Source organism: Branchiostoma lanceolatum, chromosome 16 (genome assembly GCF_035083965.1).
Source record: "Branchiostoma lanceolatum isolate klBraLanc5 chromosome 16, klBraLanc5.hap2, whole genome shotgun sequence".
Taxonomy (NCBI): Eukaryota; Metazoa; Chordata; class Leptocardii; order Amphioxiformes; family Branchiostomatidae; genus Branchiostoma; species Branchiostoma lanceolatum.
The window spans coordinates 2,243,116-2,263,869 of record NC_089737.1 but is presented as its reverse complement, the minus strand read 5'-3'; the positions used below and the strand labels follow the sequence as shown (position 1 = coordinate 2,263,869).

At 41.7% G+C, this 20,754-nt stretch overlaps 1 protein-coding gene and 2 long non-coding RNA genes across 5 annotated transcripts in view; 2 read left to right on the top strand and 1 right to left on the bottom strand.

The window, feature by feature from the left end:
• Positions 1-3,358: 3,358 nt before the first annotated feature.
• Positions 3,359-20,754, top strand: part of LOC136421851 (cryptochrome-1-like) — a 31,748-nt gene continuing 14,352 nt past the window's right edge. The window contains exons 1-3 of one of the 3 annotated variants that reach the window (XM_066409419.1): positions 3,359-3,490; positions 10,941-11,192; positions 20,449-20,557. In XM_066409419.1, coding sequence (XP_066265516.1) covers positions 11,029-11,192; positions 20,449-20,557 — 273 coding nt within the window. In that variant the 5' untranslated portion in view covers positions 3,359-3,490; positions 10,941-11,028. Of the gene's footprint in view, positions 3,491-10,826; positions 11,193-20,448; positions 20,558-20,754 lie in introns of those variants that run through there. The other 2 variants (XM_066409421.1, XM_066409420.1) reach the window with 2 other exon arrangements.
• LOC136421854 (uncharacterized) lies at positions 11,431-13,276 on the top strand. The gene is made up of 2 exons (XR_010753525.1): positions 11,431-11,685; positions 12,224-13,276. It is a non-coding gene; the product is annotated as an uncharacterized lncRNA (long non-coding RNA).
• Positions 13,211-14,685, bottom strand: LOC136421855 (uncharacterized). Its single transcript, XR_010753526.1, has 2 exons — positions 14,429-14,685; positions 13,211-13,804 (listed from the first exon to the last, which is right to left on the bottom strand). It is a non-coding gene; the product is annotated as an uncharacterized lncRNA (long non-coding RNA).

Below are 20,754 nucleotides of genomic sequence, written 5' to 3'. Positions count from 1 at the left end.
CGTAACACACCAGCTTCGAATGATCACTAGATATGAGCAAACCGTTTGTAAGTACCCTTCAACTAGACCATAAATACATACGATTAACGGTAGACGAATGTTCACGTATGTTATGTCATCTAAAAACTACAATATTAATATAATGGAAAAACTTTGTCTACACGTGTTTTTAAAAGAGGGAAGATGCTCTGTAGGTATAGATGAAATATAGTATAACCTCTCTTTTACTTTAGTTGTCTAACTCAATGCATTCAGCCTACGTTGGGCATGGGTGTCCAATAAAGATCATTGGCATTGTCATTATCTCCATGAAAAATGGAGATATTGTTTTGGGTGTGTCTGTGTGTTTGTCTGTCTGTCTGTCTGTTTGTTTGTCTGTTTGTGTTTCCGCACTACTGTAGTCAGCATAACTCAAGAACCTCTTGATGGATTACGATGATATTTGGTATGTGGGCAGGTGTTGTGAAGCCGAAGTTAAAGGTCGATTTTGGGCCCCCTGGTATGTGACCTTGGTACTGCAGCAGAACTTCAGTTTTTGTATCTTTTGACCTGGACGTGCTGTGGTCTTGATTTTTTGGCGGCAGATAGCTTGTGGTGTAATGAAGACATGGTGTGGGTTTGGGCCCCCTAGCTGCTTGCTCTGGAACTGCAGGGGCGTTATCGTGAAAATCTTCTAAGGCGAATAACTGAACAAAGGAACGATGGATTTCCATGATATTTAGTATACAAGTAGCTTAGACAGAGATGTACACAATGAAGTTCAAATTATGTTAATTAGGACTTAATTTGCATAGCTAATGAGGAAAATCTATATTTGCAGTGTTTTCCATTATCAGACTCAAATACATGTAACGTATGTAGTTTATGGAAAGTGGATCATCAACAGATACCAATTATGCAAATAAATTCCTTATTTGCATAATTAATGCAAAATACCATATCTCATCTAATTGGAAAATTATAGGACTGTCAATATGATACATAGTATGCAGGTAGCTTAGACAGAGATATACATAATGCAGTGCAAATTATGCTAATTGTGACTAAATTTGCATAGCTAATGAGGGAAATCCATATTTGCAGTGTTTTCCATTATCAGACTCAAATACATGTAACATATGTAGTTTATGGAAAGTGGAGCATCAACAGATACCAATTATACAAATGAATTCCTAATTTGCATAATTAATGCAAGAACACCACTATGAATCTAATTGGAAAATTATAGGAGTCAATATTGCAACATGTGTAGGTTAGATAAAGCATATATTATGCAAATGTGTAAGTCATTTGCATGAATAGAATTGTTCATGGAGATATGAGGTCGTGGAACTCTTGTTGTAAAAGACTTGAGTGCCCATACAGATGGCGATTAATGTGGAATGAGGTAACGAATTAATAAAACAGTAAGATTCTTCCCTTGCTATTGTGTTGTTTTAAATTCCTTCAACGTAGTGGTAAACACAATAAAGTATGTTCTACATTTTGCGAACTAGTTGAAAGACGAGCCGTTTGTTTCAACTGTTTGTTTGTAACCAGACTCAAACCGGTAACACACCAGTTTTGTCCGGTTAATACAAGCTGCGTACGACTGATAGGTTTGATCCACTCGCACCAGAAAGGACCCCTACTCTTATCGATAAGTGTGGTGGGTTCTTTAACTTGTTCAAGGTGTGGCTTTCTGCCTTCCACTTCCATTCTTTTTGAATAAGTTTATTGCAAATTTCCACCCGAAGCATAGATTATAATTATAAACAGGACAAATGTAGTGAATCGGAAGAACAACACTACTGTAGTTTAAAAGTACATTCATTTGTGCTCTCACCATGTATACTTTTCCATGTATTCGAAGTGTTTGGGATTTGTCGGTTGTTATTGATGGAACCTAGTTGTTGTTATTACTACCTATTAGTCCCTTTGTGCTAATGGCTTTGGGGTTTATCCTATATAGTAAACTAATCTCCAAGCAGATATATCGGTGCCAAAGACCTATCCAACTGGCAAAAGGATTTTTAAAGTTTTAATCGCAAAACTCCTTTTGCCAGTTGGATGCAGTATTTGGCACTGATAGATATGCTTGGAGATTAATGAATGAATGAAGACCTTTATTGCACACACATACCCACTGGGTTCAGTACAGGTCACAGCAGAAAACACAGTTTGCAAATACATATATATATATACAATGATAAGCTAGCACTAGTCTAATGATTACGTTAATTTGGCCTCTTCTCGCTTCTTAGTAATAGTGTAGACTGTAGATATAAGTACAGGTGTGTTCAATAATCAAGGGTTTACCTAAAGCCATTAGAAATATGAATTTTTCCACGTTGCCAAGATGTATGAAATGGATAGTAAACTGCGTAGTCAACCCAGCCCCCACAAAAACACGTGGGGTACATGCGCACCAAAAACACGTGAGGCTGCGAGATCAACAGAAAAACCACACCAAAAACACGTGATGACGCGAGATGAACATAAACACGTGCCGACCAACACGTAACATGTGTATTTAACCTAGATTGTTAGGATTGATATGTCATGAGCAACATTTAGATCGCGGCCCCGCAAATACACGTGTTTCGTGTGAATTACAAAACAAAAAATAAATTTCCTTGACACGCTGGCCTGTGGTTCGAGGTCACCACGTTCCAGAAAGACTTGTGAATACCCGTAACATTTGCGTTCTGCCTCCGATTGGTCTTATGTCCATTATATTCGAGTATCTTCGGCAAACTTACTCTCATATAATATCTTCCAGCGACGGATTGAATACATGTGTATTTCTTATTTCTTTTATTGCTGTAACATTGGATTTAGCAATACCACAAGAATATAATCTACAAATAAACAAACAAAAGGACAAACAAGCAACACTCAACTGAATCATATATAACGTTTTCGACAGAAACACAAGATCATTTTACCTCTTCGGTATTGCGAAATGTTATCTGTTTTCTAAAAGGAACAAACGACACTGTCGTCCCTAAGCTATGCCCACATGAACACGAGACCGTGTGTAAAACATGTGACATTTGCAGTGATCTAACCATAGAACAACATCCACCACCGGTTATACCCACTGCGGGGCGGTTATGTAAGGCACATACCACTTTGCGTTTCCAAAGGGGGAAGTGTTTTATTATTTAGCTTATGTTGTAGCTCTATAAACATCTAACTTGCACACTTTGCATGAACTTATATATTTGAGTTCTGTATATAACGTATCTCGCTTATAAATTCTGTCTGTATGATTAGCAGCACACCTTTAACAAAGGTGTTGATGCCTTAGCCATGGAGGCTACCTGCGTGCATCTCATGAACATAATTTATAAAACTTATGCAAAGAGGTCATTGAGAATTCACGTGTACCCTGACATGCTAGGGCTCAGACGCTGACGAAGTTGTGCCTGGCTGTGTATGTATAAAACTGTTCGAGCTCTACCTACGCTGTTAGCCGATTTTCCTGCGAAAAAGCAGCGATCTACTGGTGAGTCTTTCCTTTGGTAACGTTCGTAATGTTTAGTGAGAGGCATATGCCGATTGTATTACATATCATGCCGCCAGCTTGATACAAATTCGTGATACTAGCATTTGTCTGTGGTTTTGAATTCCAGCAGTCATTTTGTATCGTTTGATGAGTTAGATCGGCCATTTCAGTCGGAGGATATGTCTAACATCCTAACTATAGAACAGCATATTGTCAAGTCGACATGAAACAGACATTCTAGTCGTTGAATGCCTGTGTATGATGCATGGAGAAGACAAAAACGGCGTTTTGCCGCCATCATTTCGCAACCATATACCAAGGAGGTGCATATACTGTACATCCGTGATATGGGGCGGGGGGAGGGTCAGTCTGCCGCAAACGCACGTAAAATCTTCGAGAGCAATCGTTAGATTTGATAATCATCGTGTAAACTTAATGTACAGCGTTTCGCGCGAAGGTCACGTATGTTTGTCGTTACTAGGGGAGCACGGAAGGACAGAATATTAGAATGTGTACGAATGTTATGTATGTTGTTCATGTTATCGAGACCCATATATGCACGAGACTCGTTTTTGCGATCCGTATTATATGTCCGCAAATTGCTATTCATGTTCGTGCCAAGTCTATATATCAAGACTCATATTCATTACCTCATGTCGGTCAACTTGATACGGTTTTCATTTACGTTCAGAAACACCGCATGCACGCACGCACGCCATGACCAACACAAAATTAATACGTTACAGGCCTACATCACGAGTTACATTATGTTACGTCACGTCCATTGTTTGAACGCAGACAAATAATTTTACGATGCAACAATTTAGAATTTCAACTGACGTCTCGTATACGATTGATATAAAGCTACTTTCCTGTGCATGAATGCGTTTTTTTTATTCGCGAAATATTTGATTATGTTGTCACAAGTTCTGGGTTAGCGTCATTCCAAAGGGCGGAATGACCCAGACATCAGAAGCTTTCTCTGCCTTAGTGCACAGGAAAAATTAAACCGACTGAAATTAGATCCACCATGGATTGATGATTTTGAGCCAGTCTGGTATATAAAAGGTCTCGCTGATTCGGCAAATTTGACATTAGGGCTGCTTCGAATAAAATCAGTCATTTCTCCTCGCTGCGTTGTCAAAATATTCTATATTTACTGCACGTAGAAGGGAATAATTGTTTCGTATGTTTTATTCCTGCCATTCTTGTCCGGTAGATAAGCCATTCATGATTTTAAATCAGTGGGCCAGATTGGTCTCGCTAATTCCTTTTGCAAATTTGACCTTAGGGCTGCTTTCGCAAATTGTTGTCGAATAATACCAGTCATTTCTAGCCGCTGCGTTTCCAAGATATTCTATATTCACTGCACGTAGAAGGAAATAGATGCGTGTTTCCCGTGCTTTATTCCCGCCCTTCTTCTGCGGTAGATAAGCCATTAGATTCGCCATGGATTCATGATCTTGAGTCAGTCTGCCAGAGTGGTCTCGCTGATTCCCATGGCAAAATTGACCGTCTCTGTCCTTTGGACTGCTTTTTAGCAAATTGTCCTCGAATAAAATCAGTCATTTCTCGTTGGTACGTTTCAAAATACTCTATGTTTACTGCACGTAGGGGGACATAGATACGTGTTTCCTATGGTTACAACCCGCCATTCATCTGTGGTTTAACAAGCCATGCATATGGATTAATGATTTTGAGTCAGTCGGCCAGAAAGGCTGATTTGTTTGACAAATTTGATCATCTCTGCCATAAGGACTGCCTTTTAGCGAATAAAATCAGTAATATCTCGCCGCTACGTTTTCAAAATATTCTATATTTACTGCACGAAGGAGGAAATAGATACGTGCTGCAAGTGTTTTCTTCCCGTCCTTGTTCTGCGGTGGATTTTTTTTAGGAAACGAGAGGAAATGAAAGCGAACTTGAGAGTGTTCCGTCGCTGTGTTATTTTTGTCATTTCCTTGGCGTGATATGATTATGTTTCCGATAGTTTACTACGTTTTTTTCAACAAGATTAAGTCAAAATATCATAAATGGATGTGTGTTATCTAACGTTATGTTCGCCCCCTTGCATGTTCCTTCCAAACTGCAGCTAGCCGTGGGAAACTACTACATGTTTAGTAAGACCCCGTTCATATTACTAGTAAGGGTATCATAGCCGGTTGAATTAATTCAAGATTTACCCGACTAATTTATATGAACGAAAGTTAACCGGCTAAATAAGGGTTTTAGCATGTTAAATTGAAACCACCTCAACCCATCCAACCTTTGCTTGTAGTTAAGCCGGGTTTTGTCGGATCGGACACTGTTATTTTATTCATTATTTATCTATATCTATTTTTGTTTTAATCTACCAGAGTAGCTCCCTCAGTGACTGAGGGAGGCCCTGGCACACACATACAAACAATACAATTATATGTACATAATAAAAACATATCTGTTCGTCAAATTAAAAAATGGTATCCATACACGTATCCAAACTTTTATTTGGACCATATGGCTTGTATAATTTTCCTGATTGCGATGCCGCAAGCCGGGGTTTTTCATAGCCTTCGCAATAGCATACGGCTTCTCGGGCAAAATCGCTTTGTTGGAAAAGACGGTGGCCATTGGCTCTAGCCTGGAGTCCAGCCTTGTGTTAGCTTTGGCGCGTTCCCAACGTCGCTTGTTGGTGGCTATCCAACAAGGCTAGACTCCATACTCCCCAAGCAGAGGAGTGGATCCGGGTGGTTTTTGACGTGTTTTAGGCGTTTTTGTCGGGCTTTCTATATCCTACCGTTTTCTACCAGTGCGGGTTGGTGGTAAAGTAAACGGGAAAGAAAGCCCGAGAAAAACGCCTCAAGAACACACCAAAGAACAGCCGGGCCCACTCCTCTGCTAGCTTGGAGAGTAGGACTCCAGGCTACATTGGCCCCTCCTTTCATTTTGATATTGCCCGCTTTCGGATGATTACGCACTATTCCCTGCTCGCTCCCTAACATGTACTATAACATGTGCTGGTCATGATGGGTCTCCAACATGACGTGGGCGACTAAGGACGTGCGCTCTCCTGGTTTTCAACTAGCAATGACTGGAGTGTGGACTCAGATGGGATCACCGGTGTGGCATAATCTTCAACGGTTCAGCGAAAATTGATTAAAGCAAGGAGATTAAACCTCCATGGGTTCAGTGACCGCGCAACATATCAGAAATTTCATCCGTGAAAGCTAATTAGTGCAAGGAAGCACGTGTCAATTATTATTTTTTGTAATTTGAAGCTGTGTGTATCTAAATCTTGTACATTGTATATGCAGCCATGCTCAGATTTCATAAAGATCAATGAACTCTTATGACTTTTAGAATTCAGTCATGTAGCTAACTTCAGTAATGTTGAATGACTTATAGTACATGTAGTCAAATTTAAGGTTCACGCGACGGAAAGCTACTCTTCTGGCAGGTGCTAGCCTCCACCAGGCCTTCCTACGGGCGTATGGATCGTAGAATTCGGCAAAAAAAGGTTAGGGTCAATAATTCTCTTGCAAATGAAACCCTCTGGTGGCCCAACTTCCCTGGCAAATATTCTCCCTATAGCTGGCGAAGTTAGTCTGGTACAGACTAGACAGATACAGCGGTCGGGCGTGTTTCATGCGAAGTTTGCGGCGTTTTGCATGCTTTTAGGAGGCGGAGGGGGAAAACACGTGCACACATGGACTCCAGGATGACGTCATACAAAACGGGCAAAACAAGTCATAACGCTTGCGCCACATCTGCTTGGAGATTATTTCAACGGAAAGCAAGCGACGATGGACCTTTTTATTGGGTCTAATTTATTAGCAATCGACAACACATGTCTTACCCCTTTCAAAACTCATGTATAGAGTACAACGCTTAGTATAGAGATGCTTGAAATTGATGTCTACATTATAAATACAATTGACAGCCGGAAATGACGTGGCTTGGTAGCTTCTTTATCATAGCGCCATGGCCGCCCACTGTAACGAAGCGATGATGACGCCATCGGGGCTCAGAGAAGCATCTTCACATGTCATCTTCACAATCACGTTGTCTTTTCTACGTCATGCTCTGGTTAGAACTAGCCACAGAATGAAGACGTAGGTCGGGGCACATGTTTTTTGAGCTCGGGCGTGAGATCAGTCCTCCTACAAATTATTTATTCCATCTTGACCGATGTCTACAGCGCTTTCGACTCGGCCGGGAGGTCTGGAAATAGATCTTGATCGCCCGCTGAAAAGAGAAGAAAAATCATCCCTTGCAGTAGGGCCACTTTGATGTACGGTATCGGCCAGTGACTGGTGCAAAAGCCACAGACACACACACACACACACACACACACACACACACACACGCACACACACACACACACACACACACACACACACACACACACACTCACACACACTCACACACACTCACACACACTCTCACACACACACACACACACACAAATAAAAAATGAGATATTAAAGATAAAACAAAAATCACCGCTTGCCCCGGTGGATCGAGCCATATAAGGAAAAACCGAACGTTGTCAATCAAAGCTGGCGTCACGGCGACAGCCATTGTCAACGCGATGTGTCATCATCAACTACAGAGGTTTTTCACAAGCACTTGGCAGATCCTTCTGATCCGACGAAAGTCCTTCTAAACCCGGAGCTTTAATGGCCCGTGCGGTGGGTGTCCTCCTCTGGGGGCTTCATCACTTTCAACAGCTACTTCATATTTCTGCGTCCAGGCGGCATCATTTCTTCTAACGAGTATAGTGAAACAGCTAGGGATAGTGTAGTGAACATTTTCCTTTTTTAAAATCATTTTTCATTTTCATATACATTTCAAGGGATCGCTAAAACAGATAACGGTACATTACCCGATCGTTTACCTTCGTAAGGCTTATATAAGATCTCTATTATAAGATCTCTGCAGAAATAGCTATAAAGCTCATTTGTGTAAGATATCAAGCATGAAACCGGCCGCGTTGCGTGGGCTTGATTCAATTTCAAAAGCGATTTCATATTAGGGCCCGAAGCCGAAGGCAAATTTTGTGGGGAAAAGTTGTTTACCATTTTCTTTACCCATCTTTGTGTAGACTGGTACTTGTTAGTAATCGAAAATAAATAACTTCTTTGATGTTCTTCAGCCGCAAGCATTACCTAAACCAGACAAAGATGTTAATACGCAACTCACGCGGACTTGAATATACGCACAAGTGTAAACGGGCAATTATGTCCGTGACAGCTGCGAACCTCACGAATCGTGACGTCACAGAAATGACTCCTAGTTATACTTGCTACTTTCTGTGACAAACATTTTCCGCCACAGGGAGTAATTCGAAATGGCAGACGCTCGTCAGAACCCTAACGTTACATGACCTATAATCAGGAATGCCGTTTTATATGTGAATAAACGTGTTACGGTTAGATATTTGAGTGAGTCCCTATAATATATCTTTAGAAGGGGTGTGTTCACTGATGACCGAGACTAAAGCAGATTACGGAATCAAAACGTAAATGTTGAAGTCGATTAAACTAACAGGGGAAATTTCCCACACTCGTACGTACGTCATATGCTTTGCACCAGCACTTTTAACAAACTATCAAACTTGCTTGTTTGCGTGCCCTACTGTGCCCTGGTTTTATGCATGTGATGAAGCAAAAGCTAAACACCTGCAATTTTAGAGTCAAACGGTATTGTAAGTACTTTTTCGTGCGTCAGAGCGGGGCTTTTAGTGCGTAGTGCCCTGGACACGCAGGCCTCGTGCGATTCAATAGCCACTAAGAGCCACATCAGAAGGGGCATAGTAGCCTCCCTGTTGCAGTCTCCGATCCCTCCGGTTGTTTTCTTTTAGTTACCGTTTTCTTATCCCGGACACTCTTATCCACCCAATCAAAGCCTCTGCTTGGAGAATTGGAAAGATCGTGGAAGACTTCATGCATGTGGCAGGCACCGAATGGCGTTTGGGTTTATTGGTCATTTTATTTTTCAATGATGACTGCTCCTGAAACCTGCACTCATTTGTCGCCAGTAATCATATTGCTGAGAAAGAATGGACAATAACCAATGTCCTTGCAAGAACAAGTACGTCCGGCGCCTCGAAGTTGGCAGTCAGAAACGCAGACAGAAATGAAGATGGCCGTTCCTCTTCGATATCAGTTAAATGAAGAAACACTTGAAAAGCTTGTCCTTCTGTCAAAAACGTGCTAGGATTACGACGTATCACGAGTACTGGTATAAAATCGAGTGGTACGTTACGTGCTGACATTGATATGCCGTGATGACGTCATCGTGGTCTGATGCTGATCTCCAAGGAGATATTTATTGCGAGGGAAGACCGTTAAATTTTCTGACAGTCCTAATTTTCTAGGCGTAACGTTATCCGTCCTAACATTTGATTTATTTCGGTTGGGCTGCGTGGAGGGTAACGTTACAAGTCAACTTGAATAGAGTAACTTGTACAGGGCAGTTGTAATTTCCAAGTTAGTTGTTTAAATACAAAACTGTGTACTGTTTTCTGGCTTCCCGTGTTTGCTACATACAGCCGATTCTTGGCAAAAATGGGAAGCTTGAAAACGATGTTGCCTCCCAACATCTGCTTTGAGATTAGGTCAGGTGGCCAGCATGGAGCCAACAAAAAACATTCCTGGGTCGTTTTGTTGCCAAAACGAAGGCCATCTGTTTTAGATTTACCTCCTCTGGAAAATTATTCATCCTTTTTGGCCAATTTATGTTATCATTCCAGTGTTCTCACCAGAATTTTTTTACAGCATAGGGGTCAGGTACAGAAGGCCAACTTTACGCGGTGCAAGTCACGCGTGGAGTGCTGAAGACATGACCAGAGTAGGGAGTCTGGCATGTTCCCCCGGAAAATTTGTAAATTCATAACCCAATGAGACATTATTTCATGCATTTTAAGGAATAAATTTTGTGAAGTAGACTTTTTCCTCTGTCACAGCCTCATTCTAAAGCCAAATATGAACTTTTTATAAGATTTATGAAGGGTCACAAGGTTTGTCCCAGAAAGAAACACCCCTATGCTGGTTGAAACACAGCATAGGGGTCCAGATCACAGCATAGGGGGTCCAAATCACAGCATAGGGGGCCCCTATGCTGAAAAGGCCTGGCGAGAACACTGCATTCCAGCCTGAGAACAGGGAATTTTGGTTGCGACCAGACTAGCAGGAAACCTGAAACCGCCCAAAACCAACAACAGAAACATCACAGGACCGGTTCCTTGCCACGAAAACGTGACTCCTTTGCTAATTACGTATGCGACCAATCAGTGATCAGCTTGGTAAATAAATTATAGCGCCGACCAATCAGGAGGCGGCAGGGCGGGCACGTCTGTGAGCTGTTACGTGGTCACTGCGATCGTGTGTTCGGGGGAGAAATGGAAATGGCGCGATCAGACCAGGACCTTCGTACCAACTAGAAGCGTGTTTTCTCCCTCTTTCTGTAGAATTTTACCACAAAGGACACTCCACAGAGGATGTGCAACATATCCGTGACATAATCTGACGAAATCCACCGTACAAACTTTGTTAAATATGAAGTCAACGATCCACTGGTTTCGGAAGGGGCTTCGTCTGCACGACAACCCCAGCCTGAGAGATGCGCTTCAGATGCTCCAGCCTGGAGACGTGTGGAGATGTGTGTATGTTTTGGACCCTTGGTTCGCCGGCAGCTCAAATGTTGGAGTCAACAGATGGAGGTAAGGCTCTTCTCCTAATTTTACTCCGATTCTACGGTGAATTTTCGCTCCGATGAGCCGATAAATGTGGGTTGAATTGGGCAGTAGTTGCGCAGTTTTATTGAGGTCAGCGGTGGAACAAGCATGGCGGAACATGCGGCTATGGCCAGTAACTGTTGTTTAAAAACAAAATATTATGTCGCCTGTCAACCGGATTTTCCCATTTGTTCTGCGCTTAGAATTATGCCAGTTTTGTATTCACGGGGTATAACGTACGTCACGGGATGGCCAGACACATTCGGTGGTCGCAGAGATCTGTCAGCCACAACGCGCAGACACATTCGACGCGCCGCGGAAAAATCAGCCGTCCGCGCGGACCTATCAGCCGCAACGCGCAGACAAATTCGACGCCGCGCGGACCTATCAGCCCTTCGCGAGGAAAACTCAGCCGTGGGACAGCGCAATCAGGTGTCTCACTACTGCCTTCAGAGAGCGCTGGAAAGGCCGCGCCAAGGTAGGTCCTCCACAATTTCCTTCTCTAGCGTCATATAGAGACATCGACTGGTAATCTAACTAGGCCTATCAGGTGCCAGACTATTTTAGGGTCATCCGGAGCCAGAAATAATCGGCAGGTCTTCAAATTAAGTCGAGATATAGGGAGAACAGTTCTCAATCGGTGACAGACCACATCGAAGTTATCAAGGTAAACAGTGGCTAATGCCGTATTTTGGGCCATTAGAAGCAAAGGCATCGGCGGTTTTGACGTCTTTTAGTGTGATTGGGTGTCCAGAACAACGTAACATACTCTGGAATTGACATAATATGCCAACAGAGCGAAAATATGTGATAGAAGTGATACCGCTATATAACGCCCCCCTCCCCCATCCTTCAGTACGGACCACCATGTGTAGAAGTACTAGAACGATGTTGACATATCTTATAGCAGTATTAAAGCCATAAGAAGCGACACAGTTGTGGTCATTTAAATGAAGATGCATAGTCATCAAAGTTTATCCAGACAAAGGCATTCATCTTTGGAATTTGCATTTCAGCCATGGAGTTTGATGAGTAGGACGGGTTTGTGCATGTGACCACAAATGTAAAACCACCTGTTCCACCCTACAAGTCTAGCCTTCAGGAGGGAGATGTAGAACCACCTGACAAGCCATGCCTTGGGGAGGAACAGGGTACCTGGTCTTCAAGTAACAGCACCAGTGGATCCCGTTCAAACACCAGCACCAGTGGATCCAGTGAGGGTTCAGTGTCTTCGGAAGAGTCCAACGAGTCCGATGACCTACCTGGTGTGGTTTTGCCAGCTGAAGATGTAGAAAAGCATGTCTCCTCCCCCACACGCAGGACTACAGTACAGTCTGGGTACACATGGCAAGTGCTAAGCGAACAGCGGTTCACTAGCTGAACACAAGCGTCGATGCCATGTGGCTGATAAAGGACCAGCAATTTAGTGTGGGCTGTGCAATAAAGACTTTATTTATGCTAGAGACTTTCAGGATCACTTAGTTGAATCATCTAAGGAGTGCTCAGTTTGTCAGAAAGAGTTCAAGTGAAGAAGCACATGATAGTGCACTCAGATTGGGATTTTTGTGACAAATGTGGAAAGTTCTTTAAGTCATAAAAAAAGAAGTCCTGAAACATCATCACAGAACCCATGACAATCCCAGAGTGAAGACGTTTGTCAGTGCTACAAGTGTGATTACAGGTTTCATAAAAAGGAAGAACTTATATGTAATCATGCAGTAATTCTGGTTCATATGATTATATTTGTTGTTTCACAAGAAGGTATACCTCGTGTATAATGCACCTGTACAGTGCCATATTTTCATCTGTAGTGTTGGGAAAATGACGGCGCCGAGCCTCGGTATTTGATTGGTTTTGACTTTGTTCTTCTTTTTTAAGAGTCAATATTTATAAACGATCAGAATACTTTAATTTGTAATCTATAGCAAGAAATTAAGCTACAGTGCAATATGATTACAACATACTAGTCATTTGCCAAGTGATGTATAACAAGATCAAGAACATGGTATTGCAATTCAGCAAATATATATTTTGTAAAGAACCAGAATAAACTTAGTTATACATACCTATATTTTGTGTGTCATTTTTGGATTAACATTTCAGGAAATACTGATGGTCAGTACAATGATGCAACGCTGAGATGGTCCATTACTTACATCTGTAAATATAACAACCTGACAAAGTATGGTCTTCATCTAATATCCTGCGCTATTTCAAATATACTGCACAGTACCAAAATTGATGAATAATCTACTCGATACATATCTCTATGAATAGAGATTTCTACGGCAAATATGGAGTTATTTGAATATTCCAGTTGTACATTGAATGATTTCCGTGGCTTAGTGCCTTTCGTATAAAGGGAGAGAAGCCCACAGTCCAGAAAAAGTGGCCTTGACGCTAGCTTGAGTAGGAGTTGACCAGGAGAGTTGTGTTTCTTTCTGCCCGGGACTTGCTACAGTGCTGTCACCAATGCCAATGTTATCTTCTGTTACCCATACATCGTCAACTTCGCGTGTTTGCTTTCCAGGTGCCCGTTGCTTTGTTTCTACACCTTTTCCGCGGATATAGTGTCATTCTGAGTCGATGAGTCATTTCTGAAAAAGGTCAGGGTTGATTACTTGCAGTGACACATTATACCTGGGTAATAGTAGTAACAATATGATAAACAATCTTGCGAGAAACGTATGAGATGTTCGTTGAATCATCTAGATGAGGATAATCCCTTAAATTGACAGAATGTATTCCTCGCATATCGCCAAAATCAATCGAGGCGACAAAAACACTATTGCCTGTTAATGCTTACTATACAACTACATGTATAAGATATGGGCCGTAACTTTACTAGAAAATGGGGAGGGGGGCGTTATATAGCGGTATCAATTCTATCACATATTTTCGCTCTGTGGGCATATTACATCAATGCCAGAGTATGTTACGTTGTTCTGGACACCCAATCACACTAAAAGACGTCAAAACCGCCGATGCCTTTGCTTCTAATGGCCCAAAATACGGCATTAGCCACTGTTTACCTTGATAACTTCGATGTGGTCTGTCACCGATTGAGAACTGTTCTCCCTATATCTCGACTTAATTTGAAGACCTGCCGATTATTTCTGGCTCCGGATGACCCTAAGATAGTCTGGCACCTGATAGGCCTAGTTAGATTACCAGTCGATGTCTCTATATGACGCTAGAGAAGGAAATTGTGGAGGACCTACCTTGGCGCGGCCTTTCCAGCGCTCTCTGAAGGCAGTAGTGAGACACCTGATTGCGCTGTCCCACGGCTGAGTTTTCCTCGCGAAGGGCTGATAGGTCCGCGCGGCGTCGAGTTTGTCTGCGCGTTGCGGCTGATAGGTCCGCGCGGACGGCTGATTTTTCCGCGGCGCGTCGAATGTGTCTGCGTGTTGCGGCTGATAGATCTCTGCGACCACCGAATGTGTCTGGCCATCCCGTGACGTACGTTATACCCCGTGGTATTATGTGTTTATTATGAACCGCTAAGGCACATATCTGATGAACTGTGCGTGTATTTTTATGGCTGTTTTTAGGTGAATATAATTTTCGGTGCATGTTGTTTATCCCGTGATAACCAAAATGAAAACCTTATGATTTCATGATGAGGTCGTGAAATTCTGGTCTAGCTTTGGTTATGAAGTCATTTTTGGATGCTTCCGACTCGTTCTGGATTTGAAGGGTGTCCTTTTATCCAGCACTGTAACGACTTTATCCAGTTTTCCACAAGTGTCTTCACACTGAATGGAGCGTGCGTCATTCCCACAAATTTAGCTGCTGTGTTCATATTATTACACAGCAAACGGACATCAAAGAGGAGGCTATTTATGTCAGAATAGAATTGTCAAGATTTTCTCTTGCCTTCTTCCTTTTGATGGAGTTAGATCTCTAGTTAACGTTGGTCTAATTGTGGTTTGCAATTCTGGGTTCAAGTTCAAATCCCTGCCATCCCAATCTTCAAGCATGTGTTTGAGGGGGTGATTATGAAGTTTTCTGACGGGCTGGTTTACCCCCATTTATTTTGGCTATTTCCCCCTAAAAAGAAACAACAAAAAGGCTGACTTGTCTCCAAAGATTAGCTGTGATACACAACAATGCTTACACAACAGTAACCTAGGTTTCTCAAAAATGGATAAGTCACTGCGGGCGAGATAAAAAGTCTGTAATTATTGTATTTTTGTTCTCTTCACCAATAGCTTGAAGAAAGAATTTAAGAAACAGTGTTTCAATAGCAGTGAAATTCATGTATATATTGTATTGCAAATGTATTGCAGCAAAATATCAGAGCCATAGTCATGATAGTGCACTGCGAAAACAAACCAGTAATCTGGTGTCCTATTCTTAGCAAGGAGGTCTTTTCCAGGAGTTATCGGTAATGACTCCATAATGGCCTTGCACATGCACGGCCACCTGCGGTCTGTATCTCTTTTTTTTTCAAGGGATGATTTATCTTTTAGGCTTCGTAGTGGCTTAGTGCTTCAGGTCAGCCATTCGAGGGGGATTGAACTTGTAGTTGGAGGCCAGCTTTGACGCAGGTAGAGGATTTGGTGTGCTTCCTTTCATTGATCAGGAGTGGATAAGGAGGTAAATTTCGAAGACCGCCTACGCAAGTCAAGTTTGTTGTGTCCAAAGTTGCTAAATTGGAACATGTGAAACTGTATGGACAAGTAGAAATAGTCTGAAAACTCAAAATGGTATTTATCGATACCGGGCAAAGTTGTTTCATTCCTTCCTGCCACATGTTTTGCAACGAGTTGTGATATTCATGAGATGAGAAAGTCTGTGAATGGCAGTATAAAATACCTCGCGTGTTCGTAGGTAACATATAAACATGCCAGGCAAGTATTCAAGTGCAAGAGTTTTGATATTCATGGAAAAGCCTGTGAAAGACAGTAGAAAATTATTCCTTTGCTGAGCTGCTGTTAGTCAATGGATCGGCTTTTCTTCAGCGTGTGCCTACGTGATATGCAAACATGCCAGGAATATTCAAGTGCTTCCAAGTGGAAGACTCAGGAAGGCAAAGTCTTGACACTCAGGAAGGCATTGATAACTTTATCTCTGCTGTACAGCCAATGTCAGTGGAAGGATTCCTATCTGTATTTAGTAGGCAAGGGAGTGAAAACCCGTAATCACAGAATTTAATCACTTAGACTTGGAAAGGTGCACTGGGAAAATCCAGATTCGACAAAAGAAATTATTTTGAAAAAGTAAATGCTTTTTTCTTCATATTGCTCTGGTTCACAATTTTGCTTTCTAAGGTTTGTGAACCATACAAACGTTAAACGGGAGAGTGGGTGTGAGAAGGAAGTGAGCTATTCAAGGTGTTATTTTGCCTAAGGTATCCTTCTTTTCATGTTAGTTTAAGCTCCCTAGTTGTATTGGAAGTCTTTTGCTGCTTGGGTCAGTATCAATTTTTGCTCCAGGGTAGGCTTGGCATGTCAGCCTTTAGAACTAGAAGGAATGATCATCTCATACTCTAGTTTTACCGGAGAACTCCGGTGAATACCGGCAACATCTTTGTTGCAGACTGCAAATCTTTGTAATGCAACATACTAGTCGTCATACATGTTCATTTTGCGAGGCTTAAAAATTGAGGAAATTTCTTCCATGGCCTTCATGTTTAACCCCAAAAAGGGCAGGTGTTGAGCTGTTGGCAACAGGTCGAGTTGACCTGCTGTATGCAAAATACTTGTCCCAAATTATGGTTCATACCATGGGATATCTACCACAACACAATTCCCCAAAGTTCCACCTTTTCTGCTTCCTGTTACTTTTTTTTGTATGTAAAATAATGTTAAGAGGATTTTTTTAGGGCCAGTAGGGATTGAAATTGGGTGTTTTTTCTGCTTTGTTCAGCTACATGTTGAGCAGGTCTTCCTAATTTGCATACTGTTGTTGTGTACCAAGGCAGGGTCATGCTGACCCAGAAAGTCTGGCTTATATAAGGTGTCAGTTTGGACTGGACCACTTGAAGGGTTCCAGAGGGGTTTCAGGAGAAAAGGGGTTCACGTGATGCTTTTACCTGAAAATGTTTCCTCTGCATGGCTGTCTCCAAAAATTTCCCCCCGTGCCTCTCATTGTGTAAAAATTTTGTTGTTAAATTTGTCATGTTAAGCTCACAAAAGTGTCCATCATTTGAATGTCATAAAGTTCCGATTTTTTGGACCGATGGGGTGAATTTTTATCTATCGCAATGAACAAATTTTGTCCCATTGCGGAGGGACAGGTCCTGGAGACAACCCTGGTCCATGGTGTGACTGCCCTTTTATAAATAATTTATTAATCAGTGAAAGTGTGGAGAACTGTGAGGTGCATATTTCTTCCCTGTTCCCTCTAGTGTAGGCTGACCCAACAAAACATGTGCCGAACAAAGTGCAAAGATGTGGTTAATGTTTACTGTGGATACCTTACATAAGGCAAACTGACCTTTTCAGGCAAAGAACAAGTAAGACATTAGTCCTTGGTTACATTTACTTTCAAGACAAAGTGCAGACATGGCATAGTGGTCTGTGACTAGCTTCCAGTTCTTATTAAGCCTATCATACTTATAAGCCAGTTGAATCAAATTACCCGGCTAATTTATCCAGCAATCTTACCCTGATATGAACACAAATTAACCAGCTAAATAAGGGTTTTAGCAGGGTATGTCCAGTCTTCCTCTTGAGGTTCACTTTACCCTGCTATTGCTAAAACCCTTATTCAGCTGGTTAATTTGCATTCATATCAGGCTAAGATAGCAGCTAAATTAGCCGGGTAACTCTTTAACCGGCTATAATTTAATGGTTTGATATGATTGGGGTCTGCTCGCCATATGGATGAAATTCCATGGGCCCAGTTTAAAAGAATTAAAGATTTTGTTTTGACGTCATACTGAATACTATTTGTGAAGAATTGCTGGAATAATTGTTACACATGGATTTTACATCATTTATAGTGAAAACATTCTGCATTTCTTAATTTCATTCAATTAGATTCATAATTTTAGGTGTCTGCTTTCTGGTGTGGTCTAAGAATGAACTAGGTTACATTCCGAATTTTTGACAAATCAAATTTGTGTGGGTGGAATAACCAACCGCCTGAGGATTGTTGCCTTGTCTCGGCGCATGTCACAAAAGAGTAAGTAACATGAAGCTTTTGTGGGGCCTGTAAAATGCCAGGTGGGTTCAGTACGGTCATGCCAAAGCTGCAACTGAACCGTTAGTTATCCAGCGATCAATGTTAGAATGGCGCCGACGAACATAACATATGACGTGCGTGCCTGTCTCTGTTGTGTAATCAAAGGTTAAGGTCCCTCCAGAGATTGTCTTAAACTCAAAGGGCAGCAGGTTTTTTTTGCTGTTTTTTCAATATTTAGTACTATTCCAGATATGGTGTTTCAAAATATGGTGTTTTCCAAGATTAAAGATTGCAGTAAAGGTTTTCATGTAGAAAATTAGGAAGCATATTCAATTTTCTTACATCTGGCAGTGATATTTTACTGGTGGAAAAATCTAGAAAACACTGTTTAAGCTTGTGTGCACTTGAACCATCCACGATTCTGCACTCATGTAAAACCTGTTTATACAATGTGTGCATAGCAAAGTTCAAGCTGACCTCAGCGTAGTTGTGTAAGGTTGATCCACGTAAAGGTAACACCCATATGTCAGCTATTGTACACGTGAATATCAGCGCTTTACAGCGTGGACGGGTACAAAGTCCGATTTCAGGCCACCTCGGTCCATACATAACAAGTCTGCCTTGAGAAAAAGCAAATATTAATCTTGTCTTGATGTAATTTATATTCTGGGTGCCTAGAAGCTTCGTACCTTTTGGGAAATGAAGATTTAAGGGACAACTACATGTTCATGTAATGCATGAGTACTTGTGGGGACCATGGTAACGGTGCCTACGCAACCCTCAAATAGCATGAAGTGTTTTTCCCAGAGATGAAGTTCAAGTTCAAGTAGAAAATTGCTACCTCTCTAATGTGCTTGGTACAGAATAATGAATTCTTATAGCGCACTTTATCACCCCTTACCAGTTTGAAAATCAGATGCTAGGCCTCCCTACACCTATTGCCCTGTTAGTACTTGTGCGGTAAATAACATCGGCAAGTGGTTGAAATAATTTGAAGAAAACTCATTTTCCCTTCAGAAACATTGTGATACTTCAATTGGAATTGAAAGCATCTGAACTGTTTCTTCTGTGACTACCTATATTTTCTTCAATCACTCCCTCACAAAAAAGTTAATCAACATTGATCCATTGATATTAAGTTTAGTGCCTTTGCACAACTGGAGCCAACACTGCTATATGTCCCCTTCCCCCCTTTGCTACCATTGCTGGCTCACCCTTTTCTTGCAGGTACCAGCTTTTAGTAGGTATTCTGTCCTTGAGTTCTTAAGCTTTCTTTTCCCTTGCCAGAGAACTCTCATGAGATAGTTGTTATGTAACGGCTTCTCTAATCACTGCCCTTTTCTCATTTTGGAAACTTACAGATACTTGAGTTTATATTTGGCAACCATTAAAAGAAGAAAAAGTCTGAGAAAAAAGCTATTCTTGGCCATTTTTTTATACCACCCAAAGTCTTACTGTCCATAGACAGTGTTTCCTTGTCCCTGGTGCTGACAGTGTTTCCTTGTCCCTGGTGCTGACAGTGTGTCCCTGTCCCCGGTGCTGAACATGTTTCCCTGGTGCTGACAGTGTTTCCCTGTCCTTGGTGCTGACTGTGTTCCCCTGTCTCTGGTGATCTCTGGTCTCAGAGAACAAAGTTTGGCTCATTTTTCTGAGCCCTCCTTCCATCCTCCCTCTATTCTGCACTGTAGTTGCAGGACATTTTCATGCCAGTTGGTTCTAGTTCTTTGTAGTTTGTTTGGAAGTGTTAAAAACTGTTATCCACTTTCACTCTTGGGATTTACACAGAAAAATACATGACGTCAATGATATGATAGTCAGTGTTGGGGCCACCACATTGTTAATGTTAAGTTACAAGATTAGATTTTTGTATTCAGAGTGCATTATTCCTTGAATGTCGCCAGCTACCCCGGTAAAATGTTGCACAAAATGCTAGATAGTACCAAAGTGCTTCCTTTGGGACATAAGTGTGCCCTTTGACATGTTTGCGTCAGCAGAAATTGGTACTAGACTACTTTTCGTGACAGTTGGTGTACTTGAATTACTTCCTCATGTCAAGACTTCTGATGTAAATCATAATTTTTTTTCTTTTCCTTTTCCTTTTTTTGTCCAGATTTCTCTTGCAGTGCCTGGAAGACCTTGATGCGAGTCTTCGGAAGCTAAATTCACGACTCTATGTGATCAGAGGGCAGCCCACAGATGTGTTCCCACGCCTGTTCAAGGTAGGTTTTATTATTTGATTTTTGATGTAATTATTAGAATTGCATCAGTGCAATACACGTGGGACACAGGCAGCTATTGCTGGTGTCATGACCTACACATAATATACCTGTTTTTACACTTCGATTCAGGAAAGTCGTGTTAAGTGCCTTTTCACAAGAGTGCAACATCTGTGGCGCCAGGGTTTTTGGGGCCGCTG